At 50.4% G+C, this 20267-nt stretch overlaps 1 protein-coding gene across 1 annotated transcript in view; it reads right to left on the bottom strand.

Annotated features, from left to right (window-relative positions):
* Positions 1–20267, bottom strand: part of PATJ (PATJ crumbs cell polarity complex component) — a 286475-nt gene that overhangs the window by 218337 nt on the left and 47871 nt on the right. The window contains exons 16-18 of the mRNA XM_054979641.1: positions 13899–13955; positions 12480–12614; positions 587–754 (exon numbers count right to left, since the gene is read on the bottom strand). Of these exons, the coding sequence (XP_054835616.1) occupies positions 587–754; positions 12480–12614; positions 13899–13955 (360 nt within the window). The remainder of the gene's footprint in view (positions 1–586; positions 755–12479; positions 12615–13898; positions 13956–20267) is intronic.

Raw genomic sequence — 20267 nt, forward strand, 5'->3', positions numbered from 1 at the left:
GATACATGAAAATGAAAACATTATACTTCTAAAAGCACTTTACCTTTGAAATGCTCTCACCCTTGCTGCTCATCGGGCACCTACTGTACTGTCTTTTAATAACCAAGCTATAACATTTATTTTTATCTAGGCTTTAAACTAAGAAGCCTTATGATTTTTAGCTGTTTTATGGCCTACCTCTAGTCTTAGGACTTTAAATGGATTTTGAGGGTGCTCAATATTTGTTTCATACTGTTTTTATGCCCCTGGCTCATTTATAATATTGATAATGTATTAGCTTTTTTAATGATTTTATGGTTTTGTTTTTACTCGGAAGCTGGAGAGGCAGTATATAAATTATCTAAATAAATAGCAGCAGCAGTAAGAATACTCACTTTTACACAAGGCATATATAAATAAAAATAAAACGTGATCATAGAAGCAAAGGTATTTAGAAGCTCAAGCATACATATATATAGGACAGATACCTCAAACAGAAGTAGAGAGAATGCATTCTGCAACACAGTTACATTAAGAATTTTACTTTTTAAGAATCTGAAATTTAAGAACTGCAAAAATGTCTTTTTAGTACTTTTGATTGCTTTACCGTAGGTTCTGGTGAGCAAGTAGTAATGGCAGCAGGTTCATCCACAAAGGACTCTGTGCCATCATCAAACAGGCGTCGACAACAAACCAAAGTAAACGGAGGTGGCACTTCTCTAAGAAAAGAAACTGCTTCACGGCGGGATTTCCCATACAGCTGAACACCATTTACCTGTGAAGAGAAAGGACAGCATACACTGGCAGTGAAATATCAAAAGAAATACATTTGGTTCTGCCATAAAAATATCTTCCTGCTTGCCTGGGCTACTACAATAAGACAGGTTATACCACACAAAATGTACATAAAAATGTATATCACATATCTACTTCTGTAAAAAGGTGGCTTTAATTAAGTATTAATTATAAATTATACTTGTAACCTCAATTTCAGAATTCTGGTTTCTTTGTTAAAAGTAGTACAGAGGAATCTGTAGCCATTATTCAAATCGTTACATGAGCTATGTTGAATACATGGGGAGGAATGAACATAGTTTTTCAGACTGACTATGACTGGAAATTATAGTTATCATATGCTATCCCTCATGAATATACACCTTAACACGGTGAGGGGATTTGAGTGTGTCAGTGAAGCTGAGAACAACACCGTCAGGAGCAAAGGCTTGGTCAAGAGTCTAAACTCCTGAAAGAGTCACTCAAGCTGAGACACCAAACTAAGATGCATTCACCCTCTGATGCTGGTCACATCAGTAGAAGAGAACTGAATGTTCCAATGGTGATGGGAGAGAAGGAATTCTTGAAGGTTAGCTACTGGGCAACAGCAGTAGTGCAAGGTGACATTGGTGGAGGATCTTTCACAAACAACAGCGGTGTCACTTCAGCTAACCCTGATTAGTATTACACTGCAGAAGAAGGCAGTGGTAAATCACTTTGTCCGGGGTCTGGGTCCCAGCCCCCAGACTTGGAAGGAGGGAACAGCAGGTCAGCTGGGCTGACGGGCAAACAGAGGGGGCAGCCAGCAGACAGCAGGTCAACTGGTCAGCCAGCTGACAGCAGGTCAACCGGTCTGACTGGCAGGCAGAGGGAGCAGCTGGGGGACAGCAGGTCAACCCCTCCCACAGGCAAATGGAGCCAGAACCTGCCGGTGCCAGGGGCAAGGGGCAAAAGCCCAGGGCCTCAGGAGGCAGGGGGAGACAGAGAGAGGCCAGCGAGTCCCACTCCCCTAGGGAGGGAAAGGGGGCTAGGCAAGGCGGAAGGGGGCAAGGGCAGAGGGATTGGGAGCCCAGCAGTCACCCACCCAAAGACCTTACCTGAGGAGGAGAAGCAGCAGCAGCCCCAACAACCCAAAGCCATGCCCCAGCTAGAAAATAGTAGCCTGGCCCAGGAGTTGCCAAAAGCCAAGCCACTCCAGGTGGGGCTATTGGAGGCACTCTGCAGGAAGCCCTGGGCAACCAGCCAAGGAGCCTCAGCTGGACCCACCTTCAGCCATCAGCTCTGCCAGGGAGGCTGGGCTGCTAGCCAGGGGACTGCAGCTGGACATGCCTTCAGCAATCAGCCAAGGCAGGGAGGCTGGGCAGCCAGAGAACAAGGCACAGCTGGTGCTGGTCAGTGGGGCCAGATCAGCTACCCCAGCTGCAACTGCTTGGTGCAGCCCAAGGCCAGGCTGGAAGAGGGGTGGGGCAGTAGAAGGAAGCCCTATAAAAGCTGGCTGGGAAGAGCCCTGTGGTGGTGGGTGTGAGTGAGGAGTGATGATGTGGAGTGAGAGCAGTAAGATGCAAGGGTGGAGGTTTGGAGGAGAGTTCTGGAAGGAGGAGATGAAGGAGGACGCAGAGGGTAAGCAGGCCAGGTTGAGCAGGCCAGCGAGTGGACTGAGAGGGAGTCTGGGTGAGGTATACCGCCCCTCCTTCCACAGAGCAGGGTCCTGCAGAATCCCTGGCCCCCCTGTGACGTCAGGAGCAGACCGCCCAGTGCCACGCCCAGCGGCAGCGGTGGCAAGCCCTGACAAGTTGGTGGCCCGTACGGGGAGAGACGTTCCAACGCAGGCACCAGTCAAGGGGCAGCCTCCCAAGGCCGCCACCCCAGCGGAGCTTGGACCGTGGCTGGAGGAATGCCAGGATAGGATGTGGGGAAAGCTGGAGGCAGCCTACCCAGCCGCTCCAGTAGAACTAGCACAGACAGCGGAGCTGCAGAGGCAAGCCGGCGTGCTCACTGAGGCCTTGCCAAGGGTTTGCGCCCTCGTTTGGGAAAATAACCCACCGCCTGGCAAGCAGGTGCAGAGTCTATGCGCCACCGTGAAGATAGGCCGGCTGATCCTACAAGCCCTGTTGAACTCTGGGAGTGCAGTCTCAGCAATTCGGCCCCAGCTCCTCCCAGCTGCCACCCCAGTGTACCGCTGGATCCCGGTGACGGATGTGATGGGCCGCACCCAGCCGTACCCTACGGCCCTAATCACGATAGAGTACCTAGGGGTCCGCCACCAAATGGAAGTTGCCCAGTTAGCTCACCTACCCGTACCAATACTGCTGGGAAGAGATGCCCCAGGGTTCTTCAGGCTCCTCCAGCAGGCAACGAAGAAATTGGGAAGAGACACCTCAGGGACCGCTGGGTCTCGGCTGAAGGCGGCAGGGGAAGTGACAGACCCACAAGTTGCCACCGCTCTGCAAGTGGAGGAGGCCAATGACCCGGGAGAGGGTCCCTCCACCAGGCCAGGGGCAGAACCACGGACTGGAGGCCCAGCTGGAACCCTGGCAGACCGCCCATTCCGTGATGCCCAAGGGGCAGATGAGTCCTTGCAGCGCTTGCGAGAGACAGCCGCTCGTGAGGAGGAGCAAGTGCGGGATGAACGGAGGTCCCAACGGCTCCCTCGCATCGAGAAGCAAGGAGGGGTCTGGGTTCGCATAGCTCGTGCCCCAAATGGCCAGGGGGAGGTCCGCCAACTACTTGTGCCAGCAGCCTATCGGGCGGAAGTCCTCCGCACGGCCCATGAGCATGCTTGGGCCGGGCACCTTGGGCACCACAAGACCCTGAGGAAGGTTCTTGAGCAATTCTTCTGGCCCTCCGTGAATGCAGACGTGAAGGCCCACTGCCGCTCGTGTCCCACCTGCCAGCGGGTGGCAGCCCGCCGCCCGCCGAAGGCCCCCCTCTCCCCGCTGCCCGTCATGGAGACGCCCTTCCAACGCATCGCAATGGACTTCATCGGACCGCTGCCACGCACACCCCGGGGCCATCGCTTTGCCCTGGTGATTGTGGACTATGCCACGCGGTTCCCCGAGGTCATCCCGCTGAAGACCATGCAGACCCCGGGGATGGTACGGGCCCTGTCCAAGTTTTTCGCGATGGTGGGGCTGCCAGATGAAATTTTGACGGATCGGGGGGGCCCGTTCCGTGCCACAGCCATGCGTCAGCTCTGCCAGAATTTGGGGATCCGGCAGGTGTTCACCTCAGCGTACCACCCTCAAACAGACGGGTTGGCAGAGCGGCTGAACCAGACCGTCAAGGAGGCCCTGAAGAAGATGACGTGGGACAAGCCTCACCAGTGGGACTTGTACATCGACCCGCTCATGTTCGCCCTCCGGGAGACCACGCAGGCCTCCACTGGCTTCAGCCCATTCGAGCTGCTATATGGGCGCAAGCCAAGGGGGATGCTCTCCCAGCTGACGGAATGCTGGGGGCCCCGGGCCAGCAGCCCCGCGCCCCCCATACAGGAGTACGTGAGCCGTCTCCGTGACCGGGTGCAACAGTCCCAAGCAGAGGCAAATCGCAGACTGACTCGCACCCAGTCAAAGCAAAAGGCCGCCTATGACCGGGGTGCGCGGATGAGGACTTTCCAGGCCGGAGAGAAGGTCCTCGTGCACCACTCGGTGTTCCCAAGAGAGGAAGGGGACCCATGGAGGGGTCCCTACCAGATTCGAAGGGTGCTGGGCCCCACCACCTACGAAGTCCAGTGTGGGGTCGGCCGGCGTCGGCGGAAGACCCTGCATGTGAACCTCCTAAAGCAGTGGCACGAGCGCCCAAAAGAGGAGTGCGGCGTGGCTGAGGACCCGCTAGAGCTCCCTGACAGTGTGCTGCCTTGGACCACTGATGCCCCGGAGTTTGAGGAGCCCAAGGTGGACCCTCAGCTCGACCCAGCTCAGAGGGCCCAGCTACAAGACCTCTGGGCTCGGATTCCCGGGGTCTTCTCCCGCAGGCCGGGCAGCACGAGCCTGATCCAACATGCCATTCCAACGGACCCGGGGCAGACAGCCCGGGCTACCTGGCGCCCGATCCCCAGGAAGCGGTGGGAGGCAGTGGAGAAGGAGACCGAAGAGATGCTCAGGCTTGGGGTAATCGAGCCCTCGCGAAGCGCTTGGAGGAGCCCGATAGTCTTGGTGCCCAAGCCGGATGGGACCACCCGATTCTGCATCGACTATCGCGAACTGAATAAGGTGGCCCAGTTCGATGCATACCCCATGCCCCGAGCAGATGTGTTGGTAGACCACCTAGGGTCCGCCCACTACCTGTCGGCCCTAGACTTGACGAAGGGCTACTGGCAAGTGCCCGTGCGGCCAGCGGACCGGGAGAAGACAGCCTTTGCCACCCCACGAGGCCTCTTCCAGTTCAAGAAGATGCCGGTTGGTCTACACGGGGCAGCTGCCACGTTTCAGCGGCTGGTGGACCAAGTGCTGGGAGAGTGCCGGGCGTATGCAATGGCGTACATAGATGACATCATCATCTTCAGCCCGGACTGGCCCACCCACCTCCAACACTTGGAAGCTGTCATGAGGGCCCTCCAGCGAGCCGGACTACGGGCTAACCCAAAGAAGAGCCACCTGGGGTTCCAGGAACTCCAGTACCTGGGCTTTGTGGTCGGGGGAGGCCGAGTTCGCCCACCACCAGACAAGGTGGCCTCAATAGCTGATGCCCCCCAGCCCCGGACCAAGAAGCAGGTCCGACGTTTCCTGGGACTACTGGGGTATTACGGGCGGTTCATCCCCCACTTTGCCTCCCGAGCCGCCCCCCTGACAGACTGCTTAAAGAAGGGGCTGCCCAACCAAGTCCAGTGGACCCCAGCACTAGAAGCAGCTTTCAAGGACCTGCGGTCAGCCCTCTCTAATACCACAGCCCTGTGGAACCCGGACTTTGACCGACCCTTTACGCTGGCCACAGACGCTTCTGACACCGGCCTTGGGGCAGTCCTGACTCAGGAACGTGACGGAACCGACGTCCCCATCCTCTTCCTGAGTCGGAAGCTGCAGCCCGCAGAGAGGCGCTATGCAACAGTGGAGCGGGAGGCCCTAGCGGTCAAGTGGGCAGTGGGGGCCCTGCAATACTACCTGGCCAATAATCCCTTTGTCCTACTAACGGACCATGCGCCCCTGCAGTGGCTCCACCACATGAAGGCACACAACCCCCGTGTGCTGCGGTGGTACCTCTCCCTCCTCCCCTTCCGGTTCACCATCAAGTACCGCAAGGGGGCTCAGCATGTGGATGCGGACTTCATGTCCCGCATGTTTGAGTCTGACCCTGACCCCCACAACTCAAAGCTAAGCGGGGGTGTGTGTCCGGGGTCTGGGTCCCAGCCCCCAGACTTGGAAGGAGGGAACAGCAGGTCAGCTGGGCTGACGGGCAAACAGAGGGGGCAGCCAGCAGACAGCAGGTCAACTGGTCAGCCAGCTGACAGCAGGTCAACCGGTCTGACTGGCAGGCAGAGGGAGCAGCTGGGGGACAGCAGGTCAACCCCTCCCACAGGCAAATGGAGCCAGAACCTGCCGGTGCCAGGGGCAAGGGGCAAAAGCCCAGGGCCTCAGGAGGCAGGGGGAGACAGAGAGAGGCCAGCGAGTCCCACTCCCCTAGGGAGGGAAAGGGGGCTAGGCAAGGCGGAAGGGGGCAAGGGCAGAGGGATTGGGAGCCCAGCAGTCACCCACCCAAAGACCTTACCTGAGGAGGAGAAGCAGCAGCAGCCCCAACAACCCAAAGCCATGCCCCAGCTAGAAAATAGTAGCCTGGCCCAGGAGTTGCCAAAAGCCAAGCCACTCCAGGTGGGGCTATTGGAGGCACTCTGCAGGAAGCCCTGGGCAACCAGCCAAGGAGCCTCAGCTGGACCCACCTTCAGCCATCAGCTCTGCCAGGGAGGCTGGGCTGCTAGCCAGGGGACTGCAGCTGGACATGCCTTCAGCAATCAGCCAAGGCAGGGAGGCTGGGCAGCCAGAGAACAAGGCACAGCTGGTGCTGGTCAGTGGGGCCAGATCAGCTACCCCAGCTGCAACTGCTTGGTGCAGCCCAAGGCCAGGCTGGAAGAGGGGTGGGGCAGTAGAAGGAAGCCCTATAAAAGCTGGCTGGGAAGAGCCCTGTGGTGGTGGGTGTGAGTGAGGAGTGATGATGTGGAGTGAGAGCAGTAAGATGCAAGGGTGGAGGTTTGGAGGAGAGTTCTGGAAGGAGGAGATGAAGGAGGACGCAGAGGGTAAGCAGGCCAGGTTGAGCAGGCCAGCGAGTGGACTGAGAGGGAGTCTGGGTGAGGTATACCGCCCCTCCTTCCACAGAGCAGGGTCCTGCAGAATCCCTGGCCCCCCTGTGACGTCAGGAGCAGACCGCCCAGTGCCACGCCCAGCGGCAGCGGCGGCAAGCCCTGACACACTTCTGCTAATCTCTTACCTTGAAAACCCTATGATGAGACAATTCAAAATGAAAAAAAGATAAAGTGGTGGAAGATAGGACCCCCCAGGTCAGATGGCACTCAGTTGGCTACTGGGGAAGAGCCAAGGACAAGTACGAATAGCACTATTCTTAAAGATGGGACTGGATTAAAGCCAAAAGGATGTCCAGTTGCAGACATGAATAGATGCAAAAGGAATGTCCAGGAATGTCCTGTGTGACACACATAACAGGAACATGGAATGTGAGAAGTATGAAGCCAGGTAAGCTAGAAATCATAAAACAAGAAATGGAACATTTAAACATTGCAGTCCTGGGTGTGAGTGAATTAATGTGGACCAACTCAGGACATTTTCAGTCAGAAAACCACACAGTGTTTTACTGCAGAAATGAACTAAAAAGAAATGCTGTTGCTCTAATGCTGAGGCGAGACATAGCAGAAGCAGTCAGGAGCTACAACATGAAGTCTGACCAAGTAATATCAATCAGCAGGAAAGGCCTGTTAACATAACCATCATTCAAGTTTATGCTCCAACTACAGATGCTGAGGAGGAAGAAATTGAAAACTTTCACGCAAGTGTCTAAGAAGAAATTGATCGTACACCTAAACAAGATATGCTGATAATCAAAGGTGACTGAAATGTAAAAACTGGAGATAAAGCAGAATCAAACATAGTTGGAAAATTTGGACTAGGATCATGAAATGAAGCAGGAGAGTGACCATGAGTTGCTAATATCAAAAATTAGAATAAAGCTGAAGAGAAACACTAAAAGAATCATAGTGCCAAAATAAAATCTAAATAATATTCCTGAAGAATTTAACGGCCAGGCAAGGAACAGATTACTAAATTTAATTGATCGTGAACCAGAAGAACTATGGGCTGAAACCAGAAATATTATCAAGGAAGAATATGCAAAGACTATTCCTGTAACCAAAAGAAAGGAGAAGCCTAAATGGATGACAGTAGAAACTCTTAAAATTACTAAAGATAGATGAAAAGCAAAAACAGAAGGTGACAGATGTCAGATCTGTGGCTAAATAATAGTTGTATCCAGACTACCTTCTGCAATCAGACAAGAGTCTGTTGTTTTCAAAAGATTTACTGAAAAATGCAACCATTATAGTCCACGGGCCCAGATGCAATATCTGGGTTGGTACACGTGTATTGTTACGAATGAAAGGCAAAGAATACAGTACAAAGTATTAAGACTCAGTAGGCCCAGCCTCCCCCCATAGTTCTCAAAACAATCCCTTTGAAGCTGAGAAAGTGAAAGTTTCCCAGGACTGGAAAAGCTGTAGTCAAAACATTCCTCTGGAGAGAGATAGCTGCTAGGGAACATCTTGGCACCTGTGAAAGAAGCACTTAGAACACTAAAAGGATTAAAATGGAGTCTCTTTGGTTACAATATATAGGGAAGCATTCTGAACCTGACAACAGAAATAGGGTCAAAATTCTAAATGCAGCTTTTCAGTGACTTACATGCAGAGACAAAGAAATTTATTATAATAACCAGTGCAAAGAAATAGAAGACAACAAAAAAGGAAGAACAAGAGATCTGGTCCAAAAGATTCGAAAAATCAAAGGGAAATTGAAGCCGTGGCTTAGGATGCTGAAAGATCAACACAGAAATACAGTATCTGATCAGGATAAAATAAAGAAAAGATTGAAACAATATGCCAAAGAATAATACAAGAGATGGAAGGATGACAGATACTTTCGAAGAAGAATCCTTTGATGAAGAACCAGAAATCCTAGGAAGTGAAGTAAAAGCTGCACTCAAAGCACCTGGAGTAGATGGAATACCAATAGAACTATTTCAAGCTACAGAAATGGAGTTCATCAGAATCTTAGCAAGAATCTGTCAACAAATATGGAAAACAAAACAATGGCCCATGGACTGGAAACAGTCTACATTTCAATTCCAAAAAAGGGAATGCCAAGGAGTGCAGCAACTATTGGACTATTGTATTAATTTCCTGTGCAAGCAAAGTGATGCTTAAAATTCTACAGCAAAAATAGCAAGTCCATTAATGAGAGGATGTTTTAGAGGTCTTTCCTTCATAGCGTCGCCATAGGTCAGAGGCCACTTGACAGCACATAACACACATGCTAGTATCCTATTCACAACATACTTAGTACCATGCACACTGCTGGTAAAGTCAGGGAGGGTTTCATCAAGCTTTTGAATCCAGTACAAACTTGTGTGCAAAAAGTAAATTCAATGTGGTTTTCTAGGAAATAGGGCATGGCTATTTGGGAAAACACTAGTTTTCTGTCCCAAATACAATATACAAAGTCATGGCTTTCTGGTGTCGCAGCATTATCCAGTCCTTAAAACTGTAGAATAGTCAACCTATAAATAATTAGCTACCACAGACTGGTACCAATCCAACAGCGGAGATCTGTATGTGAAAGCAGATGTGATCCACATCAGCAATGTTGACTTGTGACCCATTTTTTGATGGGGCCACCAGCTATAATCTGACTAATTGCTCATAATTAAAATGAATGTTTAAGAACCTACAGGATGATTTAAACAGTAGAAATAGGAAGGGCTTTCCCTTTTCATTATTTTATTTTCGTATTTGTCATCACACTGAATTTTGTGTCAATATAGTTTGGCCTAATAAAAGATAATGCACAGGTTTTGCTCTTTTTTGGATTTTGTGTGGACAACCATATGGCTGTATAATTTTTATCAAATTGAGTTTCCAGTTTTTTTAAAAAATATTTAATAATAATATGCAGAGTGGCCTATGTATGAAGCTCAGTTAGCCCTGAAACAGGACCAAATATGAAGTTTTCTTATTTATTTTATTTATTTTGTTGGATTTATATCCCACCCTCTCCGCAAGTGGGCTCGGGGCGGTCACAACATCATAAAAACCACAATTTAAAATACAATAAATAACAGTTAAAATCGTTTAAAAAATCAACAGATCTCATTAAAAGGTGGAACAAAACAAAGCAAAACAGGCAAGGGACCAGCAGGATAGTTTGCCAGCTCCTCAACCACTCTCACAGGCCTGGCAGAACATCTCCATTTTACAGGTCCGGCGGAACTGTAATAAGTCCCACAGGGCCCAGATCTCAACTGGGAGAGCATTCCACCAGGCTGGAGCCAGAGCCAAAAAAGCTCTGGCCCTGGTTGTGGCCAAGCAAACATCCTTGGGGCCAGGGACCACCAGCAGATGTTGAGTACCACCAGCAGAGTGTAAGACCCTCCAGGGAACATACACAGAGAGACAGTCCTGAAGATATGCAGGTTCCAGTCCGTTAAGGTCCTTAACAGTTAACACCAACACCTTGAACTTGACCCAGAATTCAACCAGGAGCCAGTGGAGCTGGTGCAGTACAGGTCTAATATGTATCCTAAATGGGGTTTCCATGAGGACATGTGCTGCTGCATTCTGAACTAGTTGCAATTTCCGTGTCAGTTTCAAGGGTAGTCCTGTGTAGAATGAGTTACAGTAGTCCAATCTGGAGGTGACTGTTGCATGGATCACTGTAGCTAGGTCATGAGCAAGAGAGATAGGGAGCAAGTTGCTTGACCTGCTGAAGATAGAAAAACGCAGTTCTGGCAACCAATGAGACCTGGGCCTCCATTGACAAGGAGGCATCCAGAATCACACCCAGGCTTCTCACCGTCAACGCAGGTGTCAAAGGCACCCCATCTAAGGCTGGGAGCTGAATTCCTGAGCTCAACAATCCCTGACCTAGATACAGGACTTCTGCCTTCACAGGGTTCAGCTTCAGCCAACTCTGCTTCATCCACACAGTCACAGCGTCCAGTGTTCTCTGATATACACAATCCTACTAAATGTCAAAATATGGACAGACCCACTTATATATTATCACATTTGTATTCAATCCTTCCTATAAAGGCAACCTCTATATTCAGAGGCAGTAAACATCTGAAACCCATTTTATTTTTACATCTGCCTTGTGGATCAAAGACCTGAGGAGAAAACCCTGCTCAGCCATTACTTCAAGAAAGCCACCATTGTTAAACCATCCTAACTTACAACCATCTTGTCAAACAGTATTTTGTGACAGTGGCTTTCCCGAAGCTACGGATGAAAAGGGATTTGACAACACATCATCACAGGCCAGCTCAAACCATACTTCACACTTCATTGACTAATTTAATTATAGCTTCCTCACTATTATGGCACTAATTACATACCTTTTTCTAATATGTATATTATTCTGCATCATTTTAATTTAGCATGGTTAACACATCTGTTTCCTTGCTTACTACTAGATACCAGTTTGCAAGTAAAATGGCCGTCAAGAGTCAGAAAGAGTCACAAGGAGAAACAGAACAAGTAGTTTGGTCATTATTCATACAGTGATGCCCATTTTAGAACTTCAAAACACTGGCTGGGATCCTATGATATCGTCTCCCTCATGCTTCTCTCTGGCTACTGCAGTCTCTTTCCTTCACTGTGGTGTTTGTTTCCTTTGCTGCAAGCAATTCTGCATGCACAAGACTGATCTTTTTCAAGGAACTTTTATGCATGCAGCAGTGCTAGCAGCAAAGGAAGCTAGCACTGCAGCAAAAGAAAATCTATGCAGCAGCTGGAGAGAAACATGAGAGGAACAAGGTCATAAAATCGAAGCCGCTGTCTCTAGCATGCTCTTTTAATCCCAACTGTCTCTAACGGTTATCTCTGTGTTTTGGCAGTGCTGTTTTGTTTGTGCATTTATTACATTTTCTCACTGCAAAACTTTTTTTAACAGAACGCATGCCCTGGTATTATACAGAAGTGCTCCAGGCATTCAGTGATTTGGGGGGGGGGGCGGTGGGGGGAGACATGATGAGGTGGGTTGGATAAAAGCAATAAACTCACATTCTGGACATAGCTGTAGACGTTTATAAATAATGAACAAAAAAGAGTTCAGGCTTAAATAATAATAAGCTAACAATTAGATCACATTATATTTTTGGTAACTGCCAAGAAATTAAATCTTTTGATATTCTTTTACTCCTTCACACCTACCGTTTCCTATACTTAACAGCTCAAAAGAAAAGTGCATTTGTTGTGAGCCGTATGATTTTATGAAATAATAATAAACTGCAGGATAACACTAAACTGATTATATCAGCTATAGTAGCTCCAATTATACGGCACTTTCAAATTGGATCACCCCTGTATTTTTGCCAGTCCTACTTTTTTAGCAGTTCCCAACCACAGTCATATCATATGGGCATAAAGATATTCTAATGCACCTCAAAAATATGGGCAGCAGTAATATAATGGAATGCTACAAAAGAAAAACCAATATATTATCTAGATACCATACCTCTAAAAGTTCGTCCTCCAACTGCAGCAAACCAAGCTTAGCAATTGGACCATCTGCAGCAAATGACGATATGTAATGATGTCCTTCATACGTATCAAGTTCAACGCCTAACCTCAATGTGTGAATAGGTAGCAGCTGCATTGTAATAAAAATCAGAAGTATTAGTCAAACGTTAAGTTTTAAAATGTAATTTCTTTGGACTGCACCTTGACTAATACCTACCTTAAAACTAGTTATTCAAATTGAGTCAATGGGTCTACAATCTCCAGTTTTGTAATAATGCTGCATTTATCACACATTTTTATTTGACAAAGTTGGCAAAACAGCAATATGCCCCCGAACTGGACTGCAACATGACAATGGCCAGTTGTTCAGATATTTTAAAAAATAAAAAGTCACACTTATCACATAGCCCTAGGAATATACTTGTCTTGCCACATGACTAATTTGCACAAAGAGGCTAACAAAATTCAATATATATCAATGAAAAAGTTAAAATTACAATTAAAAATACATCAAGTCATCCTGTAGCAGAAATTCCAACAGATCAAAACTGAGTGGGGGAAGACACCAAAGTAGCAGACCAGGTCCAAACAGTCAACCAAAAGTGAAGACATATGCTGAACATCAGAGGAATGATTTTTGTAGAGGCGCTACATCACAACCAAGAGTAGGCCCTCTTCCTACTCAATAGCTGCTTCAGATGGAGGGGCCCCCAGAAAAGGGCTTGAGAGACAAATTGTTAATGCACACATAAGTTAATGTTGCAGCAGGTGATCCTTCAGATACCCTGCAACAAGACAATTTTGGGGATTACAGATGAAAACTTACACTTTGAATTCATCCCCAGAACAAATTGGAAGTACAGGGATTAACATGTTCGCTGCAGCACATCCTTTTCAACAGCCCAGTTGCAGCATTTTGGAACACTTGAAGTTTCTGAGAGGTCTTTAGAGGCAGCCTCAGGGAGAACACATTACAGTAATCTAAATTTGACCCTTTTATTCTTTGCAGCTATGATAGAAACTTCTCTTTTCAAAATATACACTTACTGCATACAACCATAGAACTATAAAACAGACCAGAGTCAGTGCAGACTCTGGTCTGCTAAAGGATTGATTTTGCAAAATAAAAGCACCTCAAGATGTTGTTAACTTAGGTATATTGTATGCATTGCTCCTGCCTCAAAAGTGAATATGTCAAAACATCATCATAAAGTATTTTAAGAAGGAAGCAGCAGCATACTTGCTATTTTATTTCATACATTTAGTTATGTGTCAACTTTGAAGGATCTAGAATAGCCACAAATCTGACACTACAGCAAAATTACAAAAATACATTCATTTGGCTGTTTCAGACCAATGTCTAGTAGCATTGGTAATATGTGCCAAAAGGGGAGGAATAGCTAAGATTTGATACCTTTGAATATTTTTGTAGCTCAGTATCATCTGCAATTGGCATGTCCATGGTGGAAACCTGAATATCAAACAGAAAGGCTTCAATGGGTGTTCTGTGTTCAACAGATATAACACTGAAACTATTAACATGACCCTTTTTTGGGGAGGGGGGTTAATAGCATGAATATTCTTACCCTACAATAGCACATTTTGATATTGCTGGAATAATGTGGGAGCTATAGGAATGCAGCACCCAGACCTTTCCTAGAAGAAAAGACTCTGTCCTCCCTGGTGGTTTCTCTCAGTTTGAGTACCTGCAACAGAACGTGCTTCTTCCATCTTAAGAAAAATCCTTGCACTAGAGGAAATTCATAGGTTCAAACTCATAATGATTCAGTGCAGGATTAGGTCCACATGAACTGTTTTTATGATAAAATTTAAATTATCATGGAAAACCCTTTCATATAAATGAACATTGTGTCAATCTGGACTGTGTATTGTTGCAGTGGTGTTTTCTATGTCTTCTTTTTCTCTTTCTCTCTTCTCCTTCTTAGAGTTGCCCACTCCTCCAGGTTAGTCACAGACCACCAGAAGTCATCATGTCTCACATGGTACCTATGATACATGGCCATATCATCCACAAACAGCTCTGCTATGCTCTGAGGTTCACAATACTCTTGAGTTTCAGCACTCCAAGGGAACCAATGATGTACCATGCCAACCACTGCTTTAGCCTGGATGACTATGCCTCCATCAATGCCAGCTCCTCTTGAGATGCCAACAATGAGCCACAATTCCCCATCCAGGCCAACATTACTCTGCTGAACTGAACTTGCCATCACTGTTTGGCTAGAAGGAGGCTTCCAGAGAATCCCAGGGCACTGATTCAACAACCAAGTTGTTAGATTTCCTATTCCTTCTTCACGGTGTTCTTAAATTGACTCTGACCACCTCCCACTGTTGTCAACAGCAGGATTTGGGAAATAGGTTTGGATTTCAGTTGTATGGCATAAAGGGGGAGGGATGCCTCATCTTTTTCAACTGTGGAGGGGATGGGCATTAGGGAAGCAAAGTAATGCCTGGATGACTATGCCTCCATCAATGCCAGCTCCTCTTGAGATGCCAACAATGAGCCACAATTCTCCATCCAGGCCAACATTACTCGGCTGAACTGAACTTGCCATCACTGTTTGGCTAGAAGGAGGCTTCCAGAGAATCCCAGGGCACTGATTCAACAACCAAGTTGTTAGATTTCCTATTCCTTCTTCACGGTGTTCTTAAATTGACTCTGACCACCTCCCACTGTTGTCAACAGCAGGATTTGGGAAATAGGTTTGGATTTCAGTTGTATGGCATAAAGGGGGAGGGATGCCTCATCTTTTTCAACTGTGGAGGGGATGGGCATTAGGGAAGCAAAGTAATGCACAAGGAGGTTGTTCTAGAGTTATACATGGCAGAAATTTTTGATAGGAAGGCTGCCATTCCAGTGCTGGGGGTTAAGCCCCTTGGGATGGTGGCAGACATTTGCCGCCCTGGCAGGAGGGAGGCAGACGTGCCTTGCCCTGCAGTAGGGGCATAGCTTCAGGGAGGGTGGAGCTAAAGGGCTGTTTCCAGCCGCTCCGCCCTCCTGAGCTCAGTCTCGACTCGTGCTCGGCCGGAGGAAGACGTTCGTGGGCTCCGCCGGCACGAGGCTGCAGGGAAGACAGCTTCGGCCTGTGTGACAGGCGCGGTTTGTTGAAGGGCATAGCCCTTATCCCCCTGCGCTGCTCCTTGGCGGAGCGAGCATCGCGGCCAGTTCTCGGCCGTTCTAGGCAGGCGTTTCCCGCCAGTTTGCAGCGCCCTGCGCGGCCGTCTCGCCGCCGCAGGGGGTAGCCCCGCAGCCGTTCCCTCGGCCGTTCCAGGCCTATAGCTTTTCGCAGCGCCTGGGAGGGTCGGCCTTGCGCCCGTTCTAGCAGCCCGCGAGGGGGTTAGCCTCGCGGCCCGTTTTCGCGGCCGTTCTTTTCGCCGTTTGGGGCCCTTGAGCGGCCCGTTATCACCCCGTGCGGCTCCAGCCCCCCCCCCCGACGTTGTTCGGCCATTCGTTCTTCGGCCCAGGGCCCACGCCTCGTTCAGGAGGAGCCGGCTGGGCGCGTTGGTGTGGGGGGTGCGTTTAGGCACGCAGCAGGCGGCCATTTCGACGCGGCTCAGCCGCGTGTCAATTACAGCGGCCATTTTAGGCAGGCAAGGGGTGTCGGCCATTTTGTACGTGCAGGCGGCGGCTGCTCGCCCCCCCTTCACTGCCTGCTTCATTTTGGCCTGTCAGGGGTCCTTTCTAGCCAGGGGTTTCTTAGCACACTGCGCCCCACACAGGATGGGTCCTAAGAAGGGGGTAAGTAATAGTAAAGGGAAGCAGCCCGCGCCACGCCCCTCCAAACGGCCGGCGGTGGCATTGTCATCCGATGAGGAGGGTGAGGGACCAGGGCGGCGCGACATTCTGGCAAGAATTGCTGCCTTAGAGCGCGCTAGATTACCTTCCCCTGGGGGTATACGGCAGGTAAGCAAGAGGCCTGTACGGGCGGCTGCAAAAACTTTGTCTATGGCTGATATTCTCTCCCACTTAGCTGCCTTGGAGGGAACTTCTGATGGTGCTGCTGCAATGACGGAGACGGTGGCCGACGCGCCGGTTGCGGATGAGGATATAGTCAGGACGGCGGCAGCGGAGATCGAAGGGGTCTGGCCAGCAGAGGTGGGACAGCTGGCATTGGTGGTGCAGCCTCATGAGGTGGAGGGTAAGTGCGCATGGCCTCACCAGGCTTCTTCTTGGCCTTGGGCACATGGCTCTCAAGCACCGCAACATAATGCTTACGCACAGAGCGTTTACGCATCGGGGGATCAGGTACCGCAACGTAATGCTTGTCCAGCACAAAGCGGTTGTGGGCATGGCGCTCATAGGTCGTGTGATTGGGCGCAAGGTTGCCAATCGCCGGGGACCAGTCAGATGACTGGGACAGCTGGCTGGCTGGGTTCGCCTGTTCAGGCGGCCGGGAGCGTGGGCTCGGTCCCCTCATGCTGTAATCATTTCGGATCACCCTGGAGCAATTATGGGGCTGTCCCCTATCGGGCCCTACCTACAGGTGATGCGGCCATGCCCTTAGGTGATCACCTTACGCCCACGATGCGGGAGAGGATTTTGCGGGGAGAATATGTTGACATCTTTACCCTTCTCTTCAGGGATCTGGAGAAGAAGGATAAGGAGGACCTGGAGGACAGGGACAAGGAGCGCCTTAGGCGCCGTAAGATTGATAGGACCTGGGCCAATTGGTTACCAGGTTTTTTAGTCTATGCGGGGGTGATTGCTAGGGTCCAGCCTGGGAGAGCTGCCTCGCTCTTTCAGTATATGGACATAATATATAGGGCATATGTGGACTTCGGCGGTGCAGCGTGGCTGCAGTACGACGAAGAATTTAGGATGAAGGCGGCCCTTAACCCTTCACTGCCGTGGGATCAGGTGCACCATCACCTCTGGATCCAGGTCATGACCCCAGCTAAGTTTGGGGCTGGGGATAGGTCCGACAGCAGCCACATAATGCAGCGATCCAGCTCCGGTCAAGCTGCCCCAGGTACTAGTTTTGGCCCCCGCGCGTTCGCGGGGCAGCCGGTTCAGCCACGGCTGCTCTGCTTTGAGTTCACCTCGCAGGGGTCCTGCAGCAGGAAGAACTGCCGCTATGGCCATGAGTGCCCCATTTGCCGGGGGCCTCACGCCATTAACGCGTGCAAGAAACAGAAGCCCTTCAGTAAAAAGGGGGGTGGATTTGGGGGGCAACAAGGCCCTGGAAAAGGGCCCCAGCCCAATAAAGGTGAGGGTACTGGAAGCCATGTTGGCTGATTACCCTAGAAGGGCAGATGCCCAATTTTTGTTAGAGGGGTTTTTGTTTGGTTTCCGTATCCCCTTCCAGGGTCCCCGCTCCCCTTTTATGTCTGATAACTTGCGTTCCATAGCAGGCATGGAGCATGTGGTTAGGGACAAGATTGATCGTGAATGTAGGGAGGGACGGGTTTTAGGCCCTTTTCCCAGCCCTCCCGTACCCAATTTGAGGGTTTCCCCCCTAGGCGTTGTGCCTAAAAAGGCTCCTGGTGAATTTCGACTAATTCATCATCTGTCTTACCCCAGGGGTGGGTCCGTGAACGACGCAATACCTGAGCACTTGTGCTCGGTGCGTTACACATCGTTTGACCAAGCCGTTAAGGTGGTCAGACGTTGTGGCCGGGGAGCTGAGATGGCGAAATGCGACATCAAGTCGGCATTCCGTCTTCTCCCCGTGCATCCAGAGGACTTTGAGCTCCTCGGTTTTGCCTTTGAGGGTCAGTATTATATGGACCGGGCTCTCCCCATGGGGTGCTCTATCTCTTGCGCTGTATTTGAGCGCTTTAGCACCTTTCTTGAGTGGGCACTGCGTCATAGGCAGCGCTGCCGTGACTCCGCCCACTATTTGGATGACTTTATCCTGGTTGGGCCCCCTGGGATGGGTCAGTGTGCGCGCCTTTTGGCTGACTTCGTCAGCCTAACTGGGGAGCTAGGCGTTCCACTGGCGCATGAAAAAACAGAGGGCCCATCTACGGTCTTGACCTTCTTGGGCATTGAGTTAGATACGGTGCAGCAGTCTTCCTGGCTTCCAGTTGAGAAACTGTTGGACTTGAAGGAGCGTTTGCGCACCATGCTGGTGAAGCGCAAAGTTTCCTTATTGGAGCTCCAGCAAGTAGTGGGCCACCTTAACTTTGCCTGCAAGGCAGTGGCTCCCGGTAGGGCCTTTCTGAGGCGCCTTTGTGATGCCATGGGGACCCTCCGGCTCCCCCATCACAAGATACGCCTGTCTGATGGCATGAGGGAGGACCTAGGGCTCTGGCTCAGGTTTTTACTGGGCTTCAATGGGGTGTCCTTTTGGAGGCAAGAGCTCCTTTTAGAAGGGGAACTGCAAGTGTCTTCGGACGCTTCAGGGTCCATAGGTCTGGGGATTTATTTTAGGTGGCACTGGTGTGCCGCCACCTGGCCCGAAGATTGGGTTGCAGAAGGACGGTGTAGGGATTTAACCTATTTGGAGTTTTTCCCAATCTTGGTGGCGGTTTACCTTTGGGGAGGGGAGCTCGCGAACCACTCCGTGCACTTTTGGTGCGATAATATGGCAGTGGTTCAAGTGGTGAACTCCCTTACCTCCAAGTCGCCCCGGGTCATGACTTTGGTCCGCGCCTTTACCTTGAGGTGCTTGCACCTTAACATATTGTTTTCTGCCAGGCACATACCTGGTGTCAACAATGAGGTGGCAGACGCCCTGTCTCGTCTGCAGATGGACCGGTTTCGACAGCTTGCCCCCGAGGCTGATTTGGTGCCAGCTCTGGTACCTCAGGAGCTGTGGATGATTGGCAAGTGGAAGCCTTACGGGCCATCCAATTAGCCATTGCCCCTAGCACCGGTAGGGCGTACGACAGGGCGGTACGGAATTTCGACGTCTTCAGGCAGAGTGCAGGTCTCCGCCAGGTATGGCCCCTTCCAGTCGAGCATTTGGCGCAATTTTGCGTGGCTCAAAGAGGTAAGGGACAGGGTGTGAAGTACATTCGCGGCCAGATGGCGGCCTTAGCTTTCGCCGCAAAGGCCCGAGGGTTTACTGATACCACGGGTGACTTCCGCATTCGGAAAATGCTGGAAGGGTGGTCGAGGGAGTCTACTACGCCCAGGGATGACAGGCAGCCCATCTCTCCTGGCATCCTTAGGGGACTGCAGGCTGTATGGTCACAGGTCTGCAGCTCTCCTTTTGAGGAGCAGCTGTTTCACGCCGCATCTCTACTGGCCTTCTTTGGCGCCCTCAGGGTTAGCGAGCTAGTGCAGCAGTCCCTGTCGGACACCTCAGGCCGGGCCCTCGCGGCAGCTGGTCATTAGGATTAGACGCTCCAAGACTGACCAGCATCACAAAGGGGTGGACCTGGCCCTCGGCCGTTGTTCCATCACCGAGCTGTGTCCTATAGCAGCCTTGAGGGGTTATTTGAAGGTGCGTGGTGACCATTCGGGGGTCCTTTTTTGTCACAGTAATGGCGCCCCGTTGACTAAGTACCAATTTTGGACGGTCACGGGCAGGGCTCTGCATAGGTTAGGGCTAGAAGGGGTCAAATTTGGGACCCATTCATTTTGTATTGGGGCGGCATCTACTGCTGCTGCCATGGGCTTCTCGGGCCCTGACATCCAGAGGGTAGGACGTTGGCGTTCAGGGGCTTATGCGTCTTACGTCCGGCCACTTGGGCAAGGTAAATCCTGTTGAATTGTGTTTTTGCAGGTGCTGTGGGTTGTCAGGAGAGGGTCCGGATCCTCATCTGCGGCCACAGTATGATCTTCTGGGCGGCGCACCAAGCGAGAAGGTCCTGG

The sequence above is a fragment of the Eublepharis macularius genome, chromosome 5 (genome assembly GCF_028583425.1).
Source record: "Eublepharis macularius isolate TG4126 chromosome 5, MPM_Emac_v1.0, whole genome shotgun sequence".
NCBI classification, from domain to species: domain Eukaryota; kingdom Metazoa; phylum Chordata; class Lepidosauria; order Squamata; family Eublepharidae; genus Eublepharis; species Eublepharis macularius.